Below are 23,137 nucleotides of genomic sequence, written 5' to 3'. Positions count from 1 at the left end.
CCGATTATGTTTGGCGTCACATCCCATCTCAATTAAGACAAGTCTAGACTCCGAGTGTGTGGTCTAACTGTCTAGATTTCTTTATACTTGTCGATCAAGAGTGCGTCGATGGGTTTATGACGTTGGGCTCACTGATTGCCTGCTCCAAGTTTAGTTTTTAACGTTGCCCCACACTAGGATTTTCTCCTGTATCGTGGGTGCGTTTACAAACATACAAGTTTACATACACATGATATCCAGACCCGGAACAACAATTTGTAGATCACACAAAGAGTTGGTCCGTACGGGAATCGAACCCGCTACACGTTGCGCGGTAGCCGGTTACCCAGCCACGGCGCCAACCGTGCAGTCGTCCAACCAATCAGTTGAAATTTACCAAATTTGGAATACATGGTGTAATAATATGAAATTCTTTAATTAGTCCGAACAATACACGACAATCTTCTATTTTACTCCGATAAAAAAAAACAATAATTACAACATAATATCCTGTAGTATAGGCATATAGAATCATCTTCGAGTAAATGTTGTAAGTATTACCTATTAGTACCTAGTCAAAGTTAGGTAAACAATATTTATCTCAAATCTGGAAATACCTACAGCTTATCATAACTTATCATTAGAATGGACTGTCCCTATAATTAAATATTCTTAATTACTATCTACGCAAGTCTAAAACCCAGTGACTGGATTGACGGTCTACGTTTGAATACAGTGCGACCAATCAAATGCAATTGGAATAATATAAGGTAACCTAACCAAATAAGGCCTACCTTATTTTTATTACCGCCTAGCTCGTAGGTTTAAAATGACAATGCGCTGATAATTTCAAAATCTTATATTTATTTATTAAACTTTGTAATAATGGAATCAAAATGGCTTTAGAAACAAAAATTACAATTTTGTAAACACAAATAACTAAAGTGTCACTTTGGCCTTATTGGGAACCCTATGTCTTAATAAGGCCTCAATAAAAACTAGTAAGTATTCAACTTCTTAATTATAACAAAACTTTGTCAATGCTTAAAATAAATGTAATGAGATCTTATTAATTAATTTTAGTCATTATACATCAGGCTAAACGAGTTTCTCATCATGTAATACCCAAGTAACATCTTTGAAGTCATCGGTACCCCAGCATCAGTTAAACGAATGAGAATAACTTCTTGTTCTGTAGCCAATTTAGCGACCGACCTAGCTTTCGTGTAGAGGAAACCACTCTTTAGATGATGCGTACTTCTTTGGAAGTTATATCTGGCTGCAGCAGCCTACCGGGTAAAACAGGGATGTGATTTGACAATTTGATTAGAAAAAAAGTATTTTGCATTCAATTCACCCCTTTTCTGTATCTATTCACCCCGTTACCCCTTTCTACCATTTTAACAGCGGTTTCCATCTTTTGCAAAATCCATTGGCTTTCTTTTTGACAGAAGCTGGTGATCCGGTTTCTATGACATTACTGAAAAACAACTATGCCGTAATAAGGCCTACACGTTTTTTTTGTAGGCTTTATTAGGGCATGGCACATAGGTAAACAAAACAACGATTATATGAAATACACCGATATTATAGCTATTTCACTTATGTGAGGAGACGGCTAAATATATGTATAATTGTACAGACAAAACACGGCACGTCGTATACTGATAAATATAAAAATACTAACAGTTTACGCTACGCGAATTTTATAAAAACTAAAGTGCGCTCCACGTCGTGATCGAATCGCGGCACGGGTTGCTTGCTGTGCTCAAATTAGTTAAGTAATGTGCATGCACACTTCTACAAACTTTGGCGACCATTTGACATCGGGAAGAGGGAAATTTTCAAAATAGGTTTTTGGGGCATAAGCCTTATTTGGTTAGGTTACTATAGACGGCCAATCCAATGACATGACCAAACTCATCTCTTCTTGAAATCATTATCATTGTAGTGTTCACACTTCATTAGCGTCTAGATATCTACACTGAGCTCTTTTAAGTAAACATATCGTAAGGCTGCCTGTCCACAAGGCACGTCGCGTTCCGTCGCGACCACCACAGATGGGGCCCAGTAGGGCTGATACTCGATCCGGAGCTGCGGACGACGTAACAGGTTACCGGGGCTCTGGCTCAAAGCAAGAGAAGGAAGGTTTTTGTCAGTAAGAGTCTGACACTCCCTCTCGCTTCACCCAAGGCGGGAGAAGTCATTGGTTGATTTCTCCCCCTCAGAAACCTGCCTGTCCATCGTTGAAGTATTAACCAACAGGATTGAACAAAATACGTGGCCACTAAAGAGCGAACGGAGATTTTTAGCCATCCTACTGGTTCATATGAACATCCGCTTCACCGCTCCTTTCCGCTTGTCAGTCAGCCTAAAGCTTCCTTCTAGATAATGATCCATGTTGCCAAGGTACTTTATGTAAAAAACGGAATACCATTAGGTTTTTAACTTCTTGAGTGTAAAAGTATATAGACGCGCCGTCTCCGTTTCATTTTTTATTTAATTGTGTTTTCAACAGTTTAAAACAAATTAGTTTTAATCATGTTTTAAACATGATACATACTTTTGTAGTGTTTTAATCAGTGTTTTAAACTTGTGTTTAAAACAGAGGGTGTATAATATACTAACGATCTGTACCTCTACCATGAGTTTGAAGCAATAGTATTGGCGATAGTCGCTAGCGACGCCGAAAATTAACCCCCAAGAGGTCGGTAACGTACTTGTAACGCCTCTGATGACTCGGGTGCCCTTAGCGGCGTTTACTTACCATCAGGTGATGCGTAAGCTCTTTTACCGACTTATACCACAAAAAACCATTCGTGGGTGGTTAGTAGTTAAGTATAATAAAAAACCATTGTACAAGTGTATACAAGTTTATTTCATCATCTTACATACTCCATTTTAGTAGAAATCGCGTAAAACTAACAAAAATTACATCAGGAATTAGTATAAAAATACTGTTTCAAAAATATTTTTAAAACATTATTTGGAAAGATAATTTAAATACTGAATTTTGAAAGCATATTAAGCGATAAAAATAGAATCAGAAATATGTGATTATAGACCTTATAACGAAGACAATAAAAGTGACATTTGTCTACTGATGCAACTCAATAATTTACAATACTTATTGAAATCAGTCATCGTCAATAAATAACTAAATAAGTTACATAATAATAGACCTAAAGTCTTGAGAATAAGGTTCAAATTACACCAGCAACAGCTAATTTGTATGTATAATATAGAAATATATAAATCAATGGGTATAAAAATCTAAAAATACAAGTTATTATAAAACAGTAGTTAAAATACTTTAAAGACATTATGAAATCTACCTTGAATTACTTTTCACGACTTACACACGTAACTGTTCGATGACTATAGGCCCCGTTGCAGCTTGAAACTAGTCGAGTTACCTCGTAGAGCAGTTACGTGAGCAGTACAAGAGAAATTAATTAAATATTTCTCACGATACTTATAATTATTTATCTTTCCAAATAATTGAAAATATTTATCTTACTAGGACATTATAAATGCGATTTCACACCGTTAGTATGCATCGACGGGTATAAAAAGGACCATTCAGATCGCACCATGTTCATTTTCAGTACAAAATTAAAATCACGATGCTCGCATAGAACTAGACGGACTTTTTTTATAAATAAGATTAAATAAAGACTTATATGAATGCATTTCAAAATCTCTTTTTTTATAAATAAGATTAAATAAAGACTTATATGAATGCATTTCAAAATCTCTTTTTAGGATATAGGTACCACTGAGGTCTCGCAAGTGAGTCTGAGTATGATGATCCCCATTCAAACTTCCAAGATTACTCTTTACATGATTAATTTGCAAACAAACTAACGGTCCACCTGATTGAAAGCCAATACGGTAGCCTAGGGTAGCACTACCAAGACATCGTTCGACTAACGTCAATCGAAAGACTAATTAACTAATAGAGAGAAAAGTATCGATTTACAATATGTTATAGTCGATTTCGCGTATAGGTATTCTGTTGAATAAATACAAAATTTGGACTAGAAATAAATGCAATAATTTACAAAATTTTTTTTAACCGCAGTGTCGTATATACGCGACACATATCTCCGTATCCCTGAGACATGACAGAGAACATGCATGATTTTTTCGTTCTATTCACACGATTGCTCTTCCTTATTTAATGTAGATAGGAGCACGGTAATTGATATTCAACTGGGCGGTTATTAAATCAGTTTTAAAATATATTATGTTTGAATAAATTAAATTTTATAGTCCACAGTTCATTATGCGAGCATTTCAACTCATTGTTAGTAACAAAAATCATATTTATTGTTAACTAACGGAGGCAGTTCATAACTTAATTGTAGTAAGCAAAATAAATACATTAGTACATATATTTACCTTATACAAGCTAGATAATCTGAGTTATTTATATCTATCATAGATTATATTTGGTGGAATATTCCTACGATTACTTTGGTTAAGATAAAATTTCGATATTTCACTATAATAGGGTAGATCAGCAGATCATTGACCAGTCAACAATTACTTTTATACATATTATAATTCTTGTATGTTAAGGACCAACTTTTGGATTATTGAAATCGGTTGTTGCTTGCATAAGTTTAATTCAAGCTTTAACCATGGAATTTATTGGGCAGAAGTGTCGTCTTGTGTATTTATTTTTCACATTGTGGACCATGTTTTGTCTTCTGGGGTAGATGATAAATTTTTCATTGCACTGGACTAAATAAATAAATTTTTAATTTTCATACCCCGTCATCATCCCTATTAACTTGAAGATGTAAAACTGTAGCTATGAAATAAAGAAATGGGCCAGCCCAAAGTAAAAATTCAACAACATATATAAAATAAATCAATAAGTAAATCATAACTTTTTCTTTTCTATGTAAGTTTGAATATTATTTCGATTTCATTGTACATAATAATTATTATATATTTATTGTTAAATGTTAATATTTGACTAATAAAATGTGTTTAACCATAGAATATTCCACCAACGTGTTACATTAGGAAGGTTTAAGCTTTGGGTACGGTCCAGACGCGAGTGTTTGCGTCTTGTCCGACCGACACGACCGTCTCGTCATCCAGCCAAGCTAGTCCTGTTATCTGGCTTTGAGGGTGGGCATCTGGAAATAATAGAAATAATATTTATTTAAAATCTTTAAAAAATACATTTTTAAATACTACGTATAAAATGCCACATCAAATAATATTTAAAAATAGAGAGAGAGAATAGAGAGCATGGTCCAAATTGAAAAATACGTAATCATGGCGCTTGCAACATCCCGTTTCACCAAGTTCTAATGCTAATCTCTACAAATTAGATTTGATAAAATATTTCTGTATTGGATAGTCTTACTTATTGAGAAAGGTTATTTATTATAGGCTATTCAACATCATGCTACGACTAACAGAGGACTTAGTACGAGTTTGTTTTATGTTTAACGAGAGCGCGTTCGTCGTTCTGATTGGTTGGTTCATCGCGCCAGCCAATCAAAGTGCCGAACGCGCTCTCGTTTCGTTTTCGTTCAACGTAAAGCAAAACTTGTACTAAGGGTACAGGAGCCGAGCAGCGGGTGGTACGCCACGAACCAATAGTAATCCGTTAGGTACACTGTTGCGTGCAAACTTTGAAAAAAAACTCAGTCGTTAAAGTCCTGATAGATTTGATATCTTTAGCAGAAGACGAAATTCGAATTCGGTCTGAAATTCACAGTACATAAAGAAACAAAGAAGAACTTACTCTTAATGATGGTATGTTTGTTGGGAGCATCGACACTCCATATGATGATGCAGGTGTCGAGGGAGCCGGACGCGATGCGCGTGGAGTCCGGGCTCCACGCCACGCAGTTCACGCGCGCCGTGTGGAAGCCCCACTCCTTGTTGTGGGCCAACTGGAAACATATAATAATGTGAATATTATACTATTATTGAGGATTTTGTGTTCAAATATTGTGAGGCTGACTTTATAAACGTAGGTTGTGAGGAATTTGATAAAGATACAGACTGGTGGTGTCTTGGCGAGATCGAAACATAGATAGCACTAATGTAATTATTGCCAAGTCTAATGTTTCTAAGTATATTTAGAACCCACTAACATAAAGTGAAAATTTTTCTGCCAACGGCTTGGTTTGCCAGGATAAAAAATGGCCTAAGTATGTATTATCTATTTTAATTACTTGTTTACTGTGTTTCGAACAGCGTCACTGTAGGCGCAGGATAACATATTTATTGAAGTTATGAATCATACGGGCTGGTACTGAAAATTAGCGTCGCGAACTCGAGCCTTCGTGCCCGGGCCTCGGCATAAAACTGTGCACCAATCTTTTACACTGCGACGTAACTCGTACCTATATTTTCGGTCACGTGTGTGTCGTGACGGTAATAAATGGTCTTTCTTTCTACGTTATTGCAGACATGTTAAATAATATTCTGATTAGTTCAATAGTTATTGTGTGAATAAGTAACAGAAATACATACACATAATTCCTTTTGAGCAAGTGCGATAATCAATGCTCATTGCCTTTTCCATATGAGAAGAGGCCTTTGCCCTGCAGTGAGACAGCATACAAAATATAAACAGTATACATACCTTATACTCATCAGTGGAGTAAAGAATAAGCTTCCTATTGGCATCGCTGGCCACCAAGTACTTGGAGTCAGGGCTGAAGGAGACATCGGTGACGGGGCCCAAGTGGTCCAGGGTCACACCAGGTGTCAGGGTCCGGACGTCCAAAGTGTACATGTGGACTTTGTTGTCAGCTCCTGAAGTGTTCAGATTATGGTTTTAGAATGGTATTTGAATGATGAATGATGAGGCAGCTTTGCAGGAACATTGCACCCTTGGAATGAAAGCGACTGAATCCAAAAACTGCAAGTTGTGGGAAATGAGCTGGAAAGCCTTAAAAAAGTATAGTATTGAATACATTTTTAGTATCTTATTCCATGACATACAATTGCTTTACTAGATTTATGGATTAGTTCTTTGGTTGTAGAGTAGGTATATTTTAACGCCCGTTTATGATAAAATCTAATGTTACAGAATGTATGTTAATATGTATGTATGTAGTTTAATGGGTATGCCATTTTTTGCTTAGCAGGTGGAACTAGTGTGAATCTATTGTCTTTTCGTCCAATAGCGAATTAGCTAGTGTCACATCATTGGTGATTCAATTTTAGACAGCTACAGCCATTGGACAAACTGATCTCTTGCTGAATGAGTGTCATCTGGTGTTCAAAACACGATTTCTTTATAATAAAATAACTTCGAAAAAAGGATGGTACGTGCCGCTTTTTTGCTGGACTTGGCGGGGTCGCTGTCGTGACAAACACAAGTTCCTATGTACAAAAATCTTATATGGATAATATTCATACATCGATATCGGCCTTTAAAAAATAAAGGTATATATGTATATTAACTTACCACCAACGGCAACGTGTCTGGACTTGGTGTCGATACTGACACAAGTCGGCTCGTACGACAGCGGCAGGCTCGACTGCTTGCTAGTACCGATCACTACCGCCAGCTGCGAACGAAACAATCATTTCATATGAGCATAATGAACAGCTACCTTCTGAGATACAGTCTTCACCAGTTCAGAGGGTATGGAACACTACTATAAGGCATAACCTATAGTTATACTTTTTTTTTATTACAACAGTTTATTTTGTTTAACGAAAACACTTTAGTTATAAGCATATTAAATTTGTAAACATAGAATAAGGATTTCTCGCTCTTTATATTAGGTTTTATTTCCGAAATAAAAGAATTTGAATAAACATTCAAGCCCAAATTCATGGAATATGCAATAAGAGTTTAGAGAAACTGAAAGAATAATTTAAAACCCCTATAGTAATATTAATAATAAAAACGATTGAGTGTCCTAGAAAACGATCGAGTGTCCTCGATCACTTTCGAAGGTCTTCGACCGCTTGCGAGCTTCCTTGAACACGATCCACCGGTACTCAAAAATGCTCGAGCGTCCTCGAAAACGATCGAACCCTTAAGTATGATTGAGTGTCTTCAGTCACTGTCAAGCGTCCTCGAGCACTTTCCAGCATTACTCGATCACTTTCGACCGTTACTAGATAGACCAGCGTTACTCTAAAACGATCGTACGTCTTCGAAAACAATCGAGCCTACTAGAAAAATATCGAAAAAAATTTTTTTAAATAACTTTCACATCTTACCTCCTTAACAGTGGCGACGATGGTGGTGTCGTCTTCAATGATGTGGTCCATGCCGCGCGGCTGGGAGCCGAGGGGAATCGATACATCCGTGTAGGTCGGTACTTCACCTGGAACATTATTACCATTTGTAGAGGATGCTTAAGGTGACTAAATTATATTAAAACCTATATTTTAAAGTAAACATACTAATCTTCGAATATACTGGTCCGAATTGAATACTTTTAATTGTGTTGAATAGTCAATTTATCGATGAAGATGAATCAATATATAAAACATCACACTAGGATCAATAGGAGTCGAGCAATAGATGCAACCGTGCGATGAATGCACTATCCAATAAAAAAAAAACAAAATTTTATTATAACTTTCGTGAGACACACTAGATTAATTATTATGTTATCGGCTTATGTAGCTGTTTGATGAGGAACTCGACTAGTTTCAAGCCATGCTAGATGCTCATATTTATGAGCAGCATTACGCGACAATCGCCGCGTCGTGTGTCGCGTGTGATTTGAAACCAGTCAAGTTCTTCGTCAAACAGTTACGTAAGCCGATAACATAATAATTAAGAATTATTCACATGGGGATCGGACCAGTAATAGTTCCGGAAATTAGCGCGTTCAAACAAATAAACTCGTCAGTTTTATAGGTATAATATAGTATACAGAATACAGATATAATATATAATTATAAGCTTACCTTCAGCAGGCGGCGCGGCGCGGCGCAGCGTGTCGTCGATGCCGCAGGTGAGCAGGGCTCCGTTGGCGGCGGGGCGCATGCCCTGCACCTGGTTCCCGTGCCCCGTGCCCTGGATGTGGCGACCCTCGCCTGCGGACCACACATAGCTTATTATAGTTATTTTTTTATTTTGCATTTTAAAAAGCAACGTCACGCCTTTTGTTCCCGAAGGGGTAGGCAGAGGTGCACATTACGGCACGCAATGCCGCTATACAATGTACACCCACTTTTCACCATTTGTATTATAAGTCCAATGTAATAGGGGGTGAGCCTATTGCCATATACTGGGGACAATTCCAGACTCCGTGCTACCACTGAGAAATTTTCGAAAAACCGAAAAAAGGCCTGTAATATTTAGCCCGACCCAGGAATCGAATCCGAAACATCTTTTCCGGCTGTCGCGAATTTTGCATTTTATAAACGAAAAATATCCTTCAAGGTAAATTGAGAACTCGAGGAAAGACAGATGATCAAACCGAAGCCTGTTATTTTAAGATATTTTATCACACTGACCAGTAGCGACATTCCAAGCGGTGACACAGCCATCGTGGCTGGCAGTGTAGACAGTATGTCTGTCGGGATGCAGCGCGAGGCAGGTGATAGGCTTGTTATGGCCCATCAAGATCTGCAGCGGCTTGTCCGGGTTCTCTATATCCAAGTAGTTGATGACTCCGGACAGAGACACGGATAGAAGATGCTTGCCTTGCCAGAGACAGGATACCTGGGGAATACAATTATTGTTTTTAAAAAGGCAACATTTTATTTAGGATTTTCTCTTGTGTTGTGGGTGCGTTAACAAAAAACACATTCACATTCACACCACATCCTCGGTACAATAATTTGCGGATCACACAGAATTGATCAAACCGGCGACACGTCCTTCAGCGCCCAGCCGCTATGCCAACCGTGTGGTCAAATGATTGTGTCGCTAAAACTAGTCCAGGACTCGCCGAATCATAATGAAAAAGTTTTGTACCAATAAATAATCATAATATTACACAAAATTATCTCTTTCAAAAGTCGATGGTACCATATCCCAAGCCTTTTTTTTTTAAACTTGACAAGTACATAGGGCGCCGCGAGATATGCCCAACTGACGGCGGCCCAGGGCGCTCTGCAGGTTTAATCCTTGCATCTTACCTGCTGGTTTTCAACAGCATTGCCCATGTTGAAGAGTACAGTACGCTGCATGGTCTCTACGTCCCATATAGCGCAGGTCTTGTCGCCGGAGCAGGACAGCAGCTGCTTGCCATCGGGAGACCATGCAATGCCGTATACGCCACCCTTGTGCGCTGGCGAGCCAATCTGTGAATAAACACGAGATATTTAGACATGTCACCGGAAAATAACAAGATCCGTAAGGTTATCAATCTACATATCGTCACGCCTTTAATCCCCGAAGGGGTAGGCAGAGGTGCACATTATGGCACGTAATGCCACTGTGTACACCCACTTTTCACAATTTATAATGTAAGTCCCATGTAATAGGTGGTGAGCCTATTGCCATATATCGGGCACATTTCCAGACTCCGTGCTACTACTGAGAAATTTTCGAAAAACCGAAAAAAGCCCAGTAGCACTTCGCCCGACTCGGGAATCGAACCCGAGACCCCTTGCCCGGCAGTCGCACTTGCAACCACTCGGCCAACGAGGCAGTCAAAATGTTTATCAATCTACTAGGAAGTTTATAAACTTTTGTAGGATTCTAAACGGGAGATAAATTGTAATATTTTACGTCCACATTTTCGTAAATTGATAAACTTACTGAACTCTAAAATAATAAGTAAGCAGTAACCAAAAGCTACGAGCGATCTGATTGGTTGACTGTCACGTGTCACTTCTCCTACCATTAGTGTGTTTTATAAGAGTATTCCCGTATTTTAGCTAGTAACTATTGATACATTTAAATCTCGCGACGAGCTTTTAAGTACATCATTTGACAATTCAAATGAAGTAGGTACTTAAAATGGTTAGTTATTGCAATTAACACTACTCCCTCACTAATAGCATTTATCTGCTTCAATATTCAGTAGTAAGATTCCACTTTACATACATACATACAAACCTACATTGCAAATTAAACACAAGATGTAAAAAAACTACCATTCGTGTCATAATCAACAGTCCATGAAAGTCTACGGCTGGACTATGACCCACAAGGAAACTCCTCAATGAAAAAAGGAGTTAATAATATTAATTCTTAGCAAGCAAATTGGAGACCTGAGCAGCGGGTGAAACCGCATGGGAGTTTTTACATTTAATGGGTCGACGTTTGGCCGCTATCTCACCTGATGGTAAGTGATGATGCGGCCTACGATGGAGCACGTCTGCCCATAAGCAACCTATTTACTCGGGCTTTGAAGACACCCAGGTTATACCCATCAGGAAACACAGACTCCGGCAAGGAGTTCCACTCCCTAGCAGTTCGCACAGGGAAGCTTGAAGCGAAGCGCTATAGCTTAAGCCAATACATTAACTGAACTCACCTCTCCCTTAAGTTCGGAGGTGGCTCCATCGAACAGGAAGATTTTGCCGTCAAACCCGGCTGAGGCAAACAGACTGCCATCGGGACTGTAACGGACTGCCTGGGCGAATCGCGTGTGCTCCTGTCGTTAAAGAAAAAAACATAATTATAGTACAATAATTATAGTAATTAGTTGGTGGTTTAAACATTATCAAACGCACGTTCTATCTTTGTTAAAAAAGAAGGAAAAAACAACATACATTTACCACCATGCACAATGCTGCATAAATAAAAGGGGCCAATGAAGATCCTTACGGCTAAAATTAATAACTGATCTCAATTAACTAAAAATTACGGTTTACTCACATACATTAATGGAGTAAAGCTACTACTAGAGTTTCGAGTCACAGAGGGCCTCTTCATCATGAGCAGCGTGAGCAGATGTTAATGTACGTGAGTAAACTAACCCTTAATTAAGAGATACTTTAGGGGTTTTTTTAGGGGGAAAAAATCATCCAATGACTTCTTTCGCCTTGGGTGAGGCGAGAGGGAGTGTCAGACTCTTACTGACTAAAAACCACCCCGTTCCTACTCCTGCTTTTCGAGCCAAAGCCCCGGTAAACCCGCTAGGTAGTCCGCAGCTCCGGACAAGATACTTTAAGGGTAGTTGGTAAAAAGGGCTACAGTCGTAAATGTCGTTTAAATGTAACTAACCTGTTTAGTACACTTGAACTTGAACGGAGGTCCTTCGAAGACCGCGAGAGTGTTATCCTCGGACGCTGTGACGATACGGAACGGCCTCGAAGGTTTGAAGTCCACTGAGTTGATTGGCTTGGACTGACCGCTGATCTCGCCCACTGAGGTACCGGTTTCCGACATGAATACATGTCCGAATCTGGAAGAAAATAGTATCCAATGTTATTAAGTATACAACATAGTTTGTACAACTCTAGCTGCCTGTCCCGGCTTCGCCTTCGCACAGAGAAATTGAGAAATTATAGCCAATGTTAATTCTCTTATAATGTAGCTTTCTGATAGTGGCAGCACAACCAATATCGGTTCAGTTGTTTCGCATAATAGTGATGAACAAACAAAAAAAAAATCTTGTTTACAATCTTAGCATAGGTAGTGTAGATAAAGTATAGCGCCACGCATTTAAATCTCCGAAGGAGTAGGCGCCAAGCTTACTCCCTATTACACACACAGGACTCATAACATGAATATTGATTCTAGTTAAAATATCCTTTCAGTGTTAAAAAGGCGTCATAAAGCCAGGTAATACTAGACTAGGAAGTAATTATTTTAATACCTAATTCGGAAGCTGATTCATGAATCATTGTCCACTGGTAGAACTTGATTTTCCGGTCTGCCACCCAAGTATAACAGTAAACGATTGGTCACATAAACGGAAGTCACGATGACCGCTTTTTACAAATAAAAATTATGTACTTTTATCTCTCATTCGTTAGTCGAATAACTATAAGCCCGAATGCAGATTCGCGGTTATATCCAAGCTACCGGTCCGGGCTCAAGAGAGAGGATTTCCGGATAATACGTGCTGTGTCCAGAAGTAATGCTCTCTGCATCAGTATCATCAGTATTACGAGTTTGCTTTATGTTTAAAATAATTGATACGAGTACGCGTTCGGCGTTTCGATTGGTTAGTTTATTTGAGCCGGCCAATCGTTTCGATTAGGTACTTTAAACGTAAATCAAACACACACTAAGGGTACTGATCATTCTACAAATCGATACAAGCATTAAAACGGCAGAACAATCAAGTCCTAGATCCCGCAGGGTGTTCTTTAAACAACTTTAACTTTTATTTAACAAATTATTAATTCCGCGTTATTAAGCATAGAGGTAGCTTATTATCATCCTTATTTTTATTGGATTGGTTAAGAGCAGTGACACAGCTCAATTTAATGAAATCAAATTTTGTGTTACAATCGGCAGAATTGTTAACTTTCGGTAGAGGACAATGACATGGCTAACATTTGCTTTTTTTTTAAGGGGGAATCGCCCTGCATCAAAATACAGAAGATAAATTATTAAAGGAGAATAAAATTAGTAAAAACTTGCGTCATTAATTTACCTCTCGCGTCCTTCTCCAACAGCCACCATGCGCTGGTTGTCAGCGCTCCAAGCGATGTCCTTGATCGGCCCTCCGATTGGTTGGAACTCATTCTTCAGAATATGTTCCTTGTTCACCGTATCCCAAATGCGAATCTTACCGGACGCGTCTGCAACAAACATTGTTAATGATGTATTCATTCATCATCATTTTACCAGCCCATGATAGTCCACAGATGGACAATGAACTTCTTCTATATAAAAGGGAGTTGGTAGAAAGTTTGGTTGCAGATCGCACCCTGATGTACCCTGATAAAATCTATTTTATTTTTTATGGTCCATGCCGATAAACGAGCAGATTAAAGGGCTGTCGGGGAATCAGGATTAGGAAGGGGGCAATTGGACCGCAGGTAACTTCACTCATACAACGCAAGCGTAGTTTCACGAGGTTTTCTGTAAGATCCTGGTATCAGTCCAGTCGAGCCGGCCCATTCGTGCCGAAGCATGGCTCTCCCATACTTATAAAATATAATTGAAAAAGCATGTTTTTGATATGCTCAGTCTTATCGTACGTCGTACAAGCAGAATTTTTAGAAAACCCGAGGAAGAAACCGCTGGTCTTTTCTCAGGTTTAAAAAAATCGTCATAACTATTACGGAGTCTGGATTTGTGTCCCCAACATGTTACATGAGATACATATGTAATTCATAACTAATACTCGCAACTCATACATAATACCTAGAAATACCAAAATGTAATTTCATTATTATCTTATATTAATTTTCCAGTTAATCTCCGCATGAATGAGGTATTTGTAATTACATTTCAAAGGTGCAGCTAATCGTTATCGAAAATCCTTTTATAATACTTCGATAGCCGATTACAAAGGGAACGATATTAGTTACGCGAGTTACATAGAAATTGATATTATCAACGATCCTCTTATCTTACTGATTATGTTTGTAAATAAATATCGATCGATGATTTAATATTACTTGTTCGTACCTACTACCTGCGATACAATTAATTAAAAATGTAATTACTACACTACATAGTATAAAACAAAGTCGCTTTCTCTGTCCCTATGTCCCTTTGTATGATTAAATCCTTAAAACTACGCAACGGATTTTGATGCGGTTTGCAGTGTCTTTTTTTTAATAGATAGAGTGCTTCAAGAGGAAGGTTTATATGTATAATACATGCACAATATATCACCATTGCACCCATACGAAGCTGGGGCGGGTCGCTAGTGTGAGTACAATTTAAGGATAGTTACTGCCTCGTTTACGAAATTATTATAATTGCGACTGAAGTTTCCATTTCGATGTTTATCCCTGACTGTGGTATCAAATCTATTAACTATTTTTGTTCTATTGGTTATGGAATATGATATAACTAGCGACCCGCCCCAGATTCGCATGGGTGCAATGGTGATATATTATGCATGTATTCTACATATAAACCTTCCTCTTGAATCACTCTATCTATTTAAAAAACCGCATCAAAATCCGTTGCGTAGTTTTAAAGATACATACGAACATAGGGAAAGAGAAAGCAACTTTGCTTTATACTATGTAGTGACGGAAAGCCAGAGAAATAGCATCTGAGCAAAGCCAGACTAAGTCAGTCAGTAAATTATATAAATAAGTACCATCAATTTCTCAACAAGGATCACAAGTTTCAGTCTACAACTGACATGAAGCGTAAAGGTCACCCACACTATAAGGATAAATGCCATATTTGTATTTAAATGTTAACTCAGTTTGACACACATGTAGGTAGAACACACATGGCTTTACGATCGAATCACACGCAAAATTGCGTGCATCATCAGCTATTAAGCCATTCAGATTTTTTTATCGCAGAACGGGACAGAATCGTTCAAAGTGATTTTATTTAATCTACAAATGCAAGGGGCGACCTTTTGTTATCTGATGCCGAAAATAAATCCATTAAATGACTCAGGAGTTTCATGGAGAATTGCTGGCCCAGTTTACGAAAATGCCACTGGAGGGAGATCCCAAATTAGTTTGAATAGTTACATTAGATGTAGGTGTTAGTCATTTGCCAAATAGTTACATTTATTGCTAATAAATTAATGTATTCTATTCTGCTGTCACCATTTTCGTCACACTAGTCTTACCAAGGTGTCGTATCAACCTACTAAGGGATTACAGAGGTGACCTAGTCTAAACCAATTATCCGCAGACAATAAAATATTTTTTTATATGGTATAAGCCGGTAAACGAGCTAAGCAATCGCCACCGCCCATGGACACCCAAAACTTCAGAGGTTTTACAAGTACGTTGCCGGCCCTTTGGGAGTTAAGAATTTAAGGGTTGTTGAGGTAACGGGGACTGGGAAGATTGGAAATTGTGCCTTCGGTAACCCCACTAACACAAGCGTTATTTCACGTCGGTTTTCTGTGAGGCCTTGGGCCAAAAATTGTACTTGATCAGTAAAAGGTTGATCACCCGTGATCTAAACTGTGGACATCCAAATCTCTTGATGTGTGTATTAGGTTAGTAATAAGCTAAATACACTTTTTATGACAATTCGGACACTCGAAACACACGGGTTTAATCCCGCATGATACACTACTCCCGCATGATATTATTATAGTATTTTAAAACTACCTATGGTTCACATTAACATTACATATGAAAGAGATGGTGGGACGAACTTGTCATCTGACAATCCTTATGACAAGGATTGGCTGCAAAAAGCTCTAAACAGAGAGGAGTGGAAGGAGGGTAGGGTAGGACTTTGCTCTGCAGTGGGAAGATCATGGCTGAAATCTAATCTAATCTATGATTCACATTGGAACAAAACAGAAACGAAAACGTATCTAGATCTAGTTGAAGATACAGGTTAAACAAACCGTCTAAAATTGCACTGTTACGAAATGGGATTTTCCTGTAGATAGAATTAGCTTGAAATATGTTAGGGTGTCCACTATCCACATATTATAGAAACATCTTAGCGAATAGAGCGTGGTAGCAAAGTTGTTGAGTTTAATTCTGGAGTGATCGGCGTCCCGGCTGGCCGGACGCCAAGACTCGGTAATACACGAAATCATAATAAATGGCCACAGTTACAAATGTTATGATAATCGTGGTGATAGCATATGGCCTACAGGTTTTGTTGAAGCCTATGTGGCTATTTATTTTTAACTAGCTACTTCCGCGCGGTTTCACCCGCTCTGCTCGGTTCCTATTGATCGTAGCGTGATGATTTATTACACAAAAAGAATTATTCAAATCGGACCAGTAGTTCCTGAGATTAGCGCGTTCAAACAAACAAACAATCAAACAAACAAACTCTTCAGCTTTATAATATTAGTTTTTAATATATTTCATGTAAATATTCGTCAAATGAGAAGTCGTGGTCATCAGTATCATCTCCATATTTATTTAAAATTCTCTAAATTTACATTTTTAAATAATATTTAAAACATACAATATAAAATAATATTTAAAAATATAAAAGTAGGAGCCGACCAGTAGCGGGAACATGGTCCAAGCTACCGGTGGTTAGGGCTCCAGAGACAGAAACCTCCTCACAATACGTGCCGTTTCGAGGAGTACTGCCTTCTGCATCAGGGCCTTGATCCATCCGCCCAACCCCAGCCTCCTAAGGTGATTGTCGAGGCTGTTGGGTATTAATCCGTTGGCCGACACGACTATCGGCACAATGATAGCCGAATCCACACTCCACATGTCGACAACCTCGTGAGCCAAGTCAAGATATTTTATTTGTTTATCTTTTTCAGCTTTCACGAGGTTCTCGTCATGAGGAATGGTGATATCGACTATCATCGCGCGGCGCGTTGCCGATCTATCACCACTATATCAGGTTTATTGGCTACAATAGTCCTGTCAGTGATGATAGATCGATCCCAGTACAACGTGATATGGCCGTTTTCGAGAACTGGATCGGGCACATACTTGTAGTATGGAACCTCAAACTCAACAAGTTGATAGTGCAAAGCAAGTTGCTGGTGGATAATCTTGGCCACCTGATTATGTCTATGCAAATATTCACCATTAGCCAAACGACCACAACCAGAAATTATATGTCTTATGGATTCACCAGGACTATGACATGCCCGACATATGTCAACGGTCCCATCCTTAATAATATATTTCCGGTAGTTATTCGTAAGGATAACTTCGTCCATAATTGCACAGACAAATCCTTCAGTTTCACCAAAGAGATTACTAAATCGTAGCCAAGATACGGACGCCAGAAAATCTACACTGGGTCCATGAAGGGCCCGGAAGAAGCGTCCGTGGAGCTCCTTGCTATGCCATACCTCCTTGCGGTCATTGACGCTTAATACCACAGGTTTGCGCCAGTTCTCTTTTGCTAAAGATAGTGGAGTGAATCCATTGTCCACTGCTGCTACTTCTCGATGCATACCCTCGTTTACTTTCAGGAAATATTCCAGTATCATTATCATTAGTACATGAGGGACATGTGAGACACGATAGGGGGCTTCGCTCTCAACTGTTTTATGTCACCAGTCAAATTCTTAACACATTGAACGTCGTGGTGGTCACCGGTGACCGACGTTAGCGGAGGATTTGCCTTCAACAGTTTTCTATTGGCAGTCAAAGACTTAATAATATAATTATTATGTTTTTATCAGTGTCCTGTCTAATTGTTTTGTTACATCCATTTGCGGGTCGATATTTGAGAATCAGACAATGAATAAGTACTATTGGGTGGGAACTTGGAATCAAACCCGCGATAGTTCGGAGCAGGTGGCATAGCTATTGCGCCAAAAATAAATACAGACTAGTAAAATACACCCGCAATCTACTAATATTGTAAAGTGGTAGAATTCGTTTGTTTGATTGTTTGACGCGCTAATCTCCGGAACTGCTGGTTCCAATTCAATATCTTTTAGTGTTGGATGAATAGTCTGTTTGTTGAGGAAGGTGGTAGACTATAAAATATTACGCTAGACGCTACCATCGATACAGAGAAAAGAGAATCCGCGCGGGAGTACCCAATAATAGGTAATTTCAGGTTCGAATACATCAGAGAGAAGTTAAATAGTTATACCTATTAGAAAAAAATACATGTACTCTAGCAAACCTGGCGAACTCCGTTTCGCCACCAATGATGTTCCCTGTTTCCCTGCTTTTTCCTGAATTTTCTTTGCTATAAACCTCACGAAGCCCGAGACCTTTACAACGAATGCAAAACGTTAGAAATCGGTTCGTGCGTTCTGGAGTTATAGCGTCAGGAAGGAAAACTCGACTTACTTTTATATTTATTTACCTATTGTATTGTATGTATATGTATTGCAACAATTACAACCACATTTCACTTTATGCCTCAAAGATTCCGTTCCAGACTTGCATCGGAATAATGGCAAGGCAAGCGTCAATCGATTAAAAACGCATCACATTTAAATTCTTATCTCAACCACATCCCACACATTTATTGCATACATTCACTGTAAAAATGAAACGGGGAAATAATAATAAATGCCTTACTATTTACTTGTAATTGGGTAGTTCCCTAAGTCAAAAATAAATTATTAAGATATTTTAATGTGATAAAATATCCCAAAATAATCGTACTTTCATTCATTGATTTGACGATATACTTATTTATTTATTTTTTCTAGCTAATTTTAAAGTCAAAGTTGCGATCTCCTACAAAATTAATAGAAAAGTAACGTTTTTGACATTTCGATAAAAGTATTGAATTTGACTAGTAGTGAACAACCGTATTGTAGTATAAGTAGGAATGTAGGTAATTAGCCAATCTTCTTAGTAAAGAGAAAGACATCATAGGCTTATAAAATTTTTATAGATAACGCAGGCAAAGTCGAGAATAACGATGCTTTTCCACCAGAGCTGTGCTGTGTTACGTTGCTATGGATGCGTTTGACTTCCACCAATCATATTCTTTGGAACACGTAGCATAGCACTGGTGGTACCGAATTTACTTAAGCTATATTTTAATTTGGAAAGATGAGATGCATTCTATGGATGGCTTCCCTACTATCGATATATCGTATACTTGAGCTGTTGCGTATGTTCCACGCACAGGTAGTAGTCACGGTAATTTTAGTTTCACAGCTTAGTTATTACAGATAGCATAACTCTGGTGGAATACCTATTAAACTATAAAAACACCAAAACAATTAAGAAACACAATTCAAAAAGGGAAAATTAAAAGTTACTTATAAAAAAAAAGAACTCTAAAAAAAACTTTGGCAACATTTAATAATTAAGCCATTAGTTAAATACCTACTACAAAAAAGAAGTATGCAAGAGATCTTTCACCTTACTTTTTACTATGTTTATTTATGTAATAATCTTTTGTAGGAAGTCAACGAAATGTTACATGTTTTGGCAAACGCTTATAGCAATGACGGATACTTCTATTCCGTCGCATTTGTTCGTAAAATTATTATAGACTACGATAACACGCTTTGTGAACCATTACGAACATATTTTGTTACTTCGTATGTTGATTACTTGTCCACAATTGTACTCGTAACATTGAGTTTGCCCACGTAACTGTTTGACGAGGAACTCGAGTAGTTTCAAGCCATGCTAGAGGCTCATATTTATGAACAGCTTTCCGCGACGCAGCGATTGTCGGCTGTTTCCAAATGTTTTATTGGTTTGCAAATAACTATTTTATCTGTAGTGAAAACCTCATATTTGTTACTACAAATATAAATAAAACATACAATATTTTCACTTTAGCAAGTACCGTAATGGAATGTAGGCAGTGAATCATATACCTATAACTTCACAAGATAAACCAAAGATATACTTATAATGAGTCACTATCAGGTACATAAAACATATATAGATAGTTATTGTTTCATTGCTAGTTGATACCATATATGGACTTTGTTTTACTCAGAGAAATAATGATAAATAGTTTGTAGGTGGACGAACTTTTGATAAGATATAAATAATATAACAGAACCCTGCATTTAACCCTAAAGGTCACAGTCACACACTCACATCTTTATTTCTCTTTATTGATTATTGACCAGCAACCAATATTAATAACCAATCTAGGTAAAAAAATCTTCGAATTGAGATCAATTTTTGAGAACTATTAATTTTATGGATGTTCTCTCATAAACTGAGATCACAAATCAATTTCTAATAACCCAATTTTCTTTTATGTTTCTTCTACATGGCAATCTGTTTCCCAACAATAAGTTACTTCTTTATTATATTTCTCAGTTTATGGTTTCCTTAGAGCTTGAATGAACTTCTCACATGACTCTCTTGATGTCAAGTGGTAAATCTATAACATAAAAATAAGTCCGGTATTCCTACCTGATGCTATAACTCCAGAACACATGAACTGATTTACACTGTTTTGCATTCATTGGAAAGGTCTCGGGCTCCATGAGGTTTATAGCAAAGAAAATTCAGGAAAAATTTAAGAGTAAAGCAGGGTTTGCTAGTCTTTTATGTAATATGTCAATAAATCTAATAAGAACAAATATTTTAGCTTTAAACAGAGCATAATTTCCAATTCAATGCTCTGATGTAGAATACCTAAATTAAATAACTCAGTAGTTAAATAACAAATATGTTTATATTTTGGTGCTGATATTCAATGAAATCTGGTTAGAGCTTACTGCCAATCTGAAAACTAATTGGATAAAAATTGGAATTAGAATTGGCCTAGCAAACTATGAACTAGTAATTAGGGGCATTAACTTTTTGTGTTTATATGTAATTCAATCACGACAAAATGGCTAAAGGGATCAGGAGAAAATTTGGGAACAGGGATTGAATAAGGTCTTTTTTTTTAAGGGGAAAATAAATCCCATGACTTCTTGTGCCTTAGGTGAAGCGAGAGGGAATATCCAGTGTGAAGTGAAGCCACAGGCAGAAGTAACTTAAGTCTTTGACTGCCAATAGAAAACTGTTGAAGGCAAATCCTCCGCTAACGTCAGTCACCGGTGACCACCGTGGCATTTAAAGTGGATATAAATATGGTCTGTGTACAATACAAGCCTTGATGAATAGAAAACTATATAGGTACTAGCTTTCTAATGACCTTACACTCGATACTGTGTGTAACGACATTAGCTAGCATGGCTTCAATAAATAAATGCCTATTATAGATACTTTTGTGATTCATCTCCAGTATGCTATGACTAAGGAGTTAATCTTTTTACATACCTACTTTAAGAGTCACAAATTGTTTAAACAAGCATTTGGTGATAATACAAAGTTTGTTATAAATTGTAACTTTTTTAAATATTTTATAGAATAGCATTTAGCAACCATCTCGCCTGGTGCTAAGCGATGAGGTTGCCAATGAAGGAGCAACCTATGAATAAACTGTTCACTCCCAACTTGAATACATCTAAGTTGCAATCTTCATGAAACAATTTTTTTTTTGTAATTTCTAGATTTCAGGGATTACATTGTGTAGTAAATTAATTATATTAAATCTTCATTTCTAGGTACTTATGTAAATGATCCTAAATTAATTACAAATGTCTTAATTACTTCAACATTGTGTTTAAAAGAGAAAGTGTTTAATTATAATATTAGATTAATTCAGTACAAATACCTAGTGTTTTCTACATTAGAGTGAAAGTTAAGATTTTTGTTTCTCTTATATGAGCTTGTTAAAAAACTGTATTAATGTACATATTACTTATGTACTTAATTAACTTTTGTGTTAATAGTTATGGTAGCATGTTTATATGATAACTTTCGAGATACAAAATTAATTAGGTAGTTATGTTTTTCAATTTCACATAAACATAAAATTACTAAGATTGAATAATATGTCTTATTGGTAAACTGCAGGCAATTGGGTACTATAAGGAAAATATTCATATAATATCGAAAATACTTCCCAACAACAAATACAAACCTCTATAGAATGAGGAAGACAATTATTCTGCCTAATAAAATAAATAATTCTTGTGTTATCTGTATCATGTACAGCAACAAGTTCCACATTTAAAAATTTAACTATACATAGGATGTAAAAATTAGTAACCTTACCTCCTGAAGAAATGTAGAAGCCGCTTGGCGAATATTTCGCGACATTCACTTGACAAGAATGCTCTGTATAAGTATCCGAGATCGCGGGGTTCTCAATATCTCTGATGATAACGGAATTCCCATTGGTATACAGGAAGTTTCTACCCTTCGGGTCTCCGCCTAAAACTAGCGGTGTACCTCTCTGGGTCCTCGGCAAAGCCGCCCAAGTATATTCTGCGGACACAAAACCACACTGTAAATTCACTAATCACTATTATTTTTATACACAGACAATTTTATCGTTACGTTTCACCCGCTTGTTACTACAACCATGCTGCCCTGTAAAACTAGTATTTTAAAACTTACTATGAGAATAAGACATTTTATGAACACTCTTTACTAACTAATCACTAAATTGATAATGCTAAAACTATTGGTCACTCAGTACTTTTAATTATTTATAGAGAAACACAGTCAGCCGCTAAGTCCCATAGCCTACCAAAAAAATGACGTACAATAATATTTTTTTGGAAAGTTGGCACAAGTGTCGCCCATTGATATTACCATATATGGGCAGAGGAACACCAATATTTTTTATATAATTAATTGTTTCTTTTGATAACTAAAAACACACCATTTTAAGTAAACGGTAGACAATTTAGAC

At 37.4% G+C, this 23,137-nt stretch overlaps 1 protein-coding gene across 1 annotated transcript; it reads right to left on the bottom strand.

Moving 5' to 3' along the window:
• Positions 1–4,570: 4,570 nt before the first annotated feature.
• LOC118277804 (actin-interacting protein 1) lies at positions 4,571–23,008 on the bottom strand. Its single transcript, XM_050700262.1, has 13 exons — positions 22,840–23,008; positions 22,495–22,707; positions 13,494–13,641; positions 12,113–12,293; positions 11,421–11,540; positions 10,075–10,239; positions 9,448–9,655; positions 8,896–9,024; positions 8,197–8,303; positions 7,430–7,532; positions 6,599–6,771; positions 5,750–5,900; positions 4,571–5,132 (listed from the first exon to the last, which is right to left on the bottom strand). The coding sequence occupies exons 1-13, from the start codon at positions 22,853–22,855 to the stop codon at positions 5,023–5,025; spliced, it is 1,824 nt and encodes a 607-aa protein (XP_050556219.1). The 5' UTR covers positions 22,856–23,008; the 3' UTR covers positions 4,571–5,022.
• Positions 23,009–23,137: the final 129 nt, after the last annotated feature.

The sequence above is a fragment of the Spodoptera frugiperda genome, chromosome 18 (genome assembly GCF_023101765.2).
Source record: "Spodoptera frugiperda isolate SF20-4 chromosome 18, AGI-APGP_CSIRO_Sfru_2.0, whole genome shotgun sequence".
In the NCBI taxonomy this organism is placed as follows: Eukaryota; Metazoa; Arthropoda; class Insecta; order Lepidoptera; family Noctuidae; genus Spodoptera; species Spodoptera frugiperda.
The sequence above is the reverse complement of the archived record's forward strand: the minus strand, read 5'-3'. Positions and strand labels throughout refer to the sequence as shown.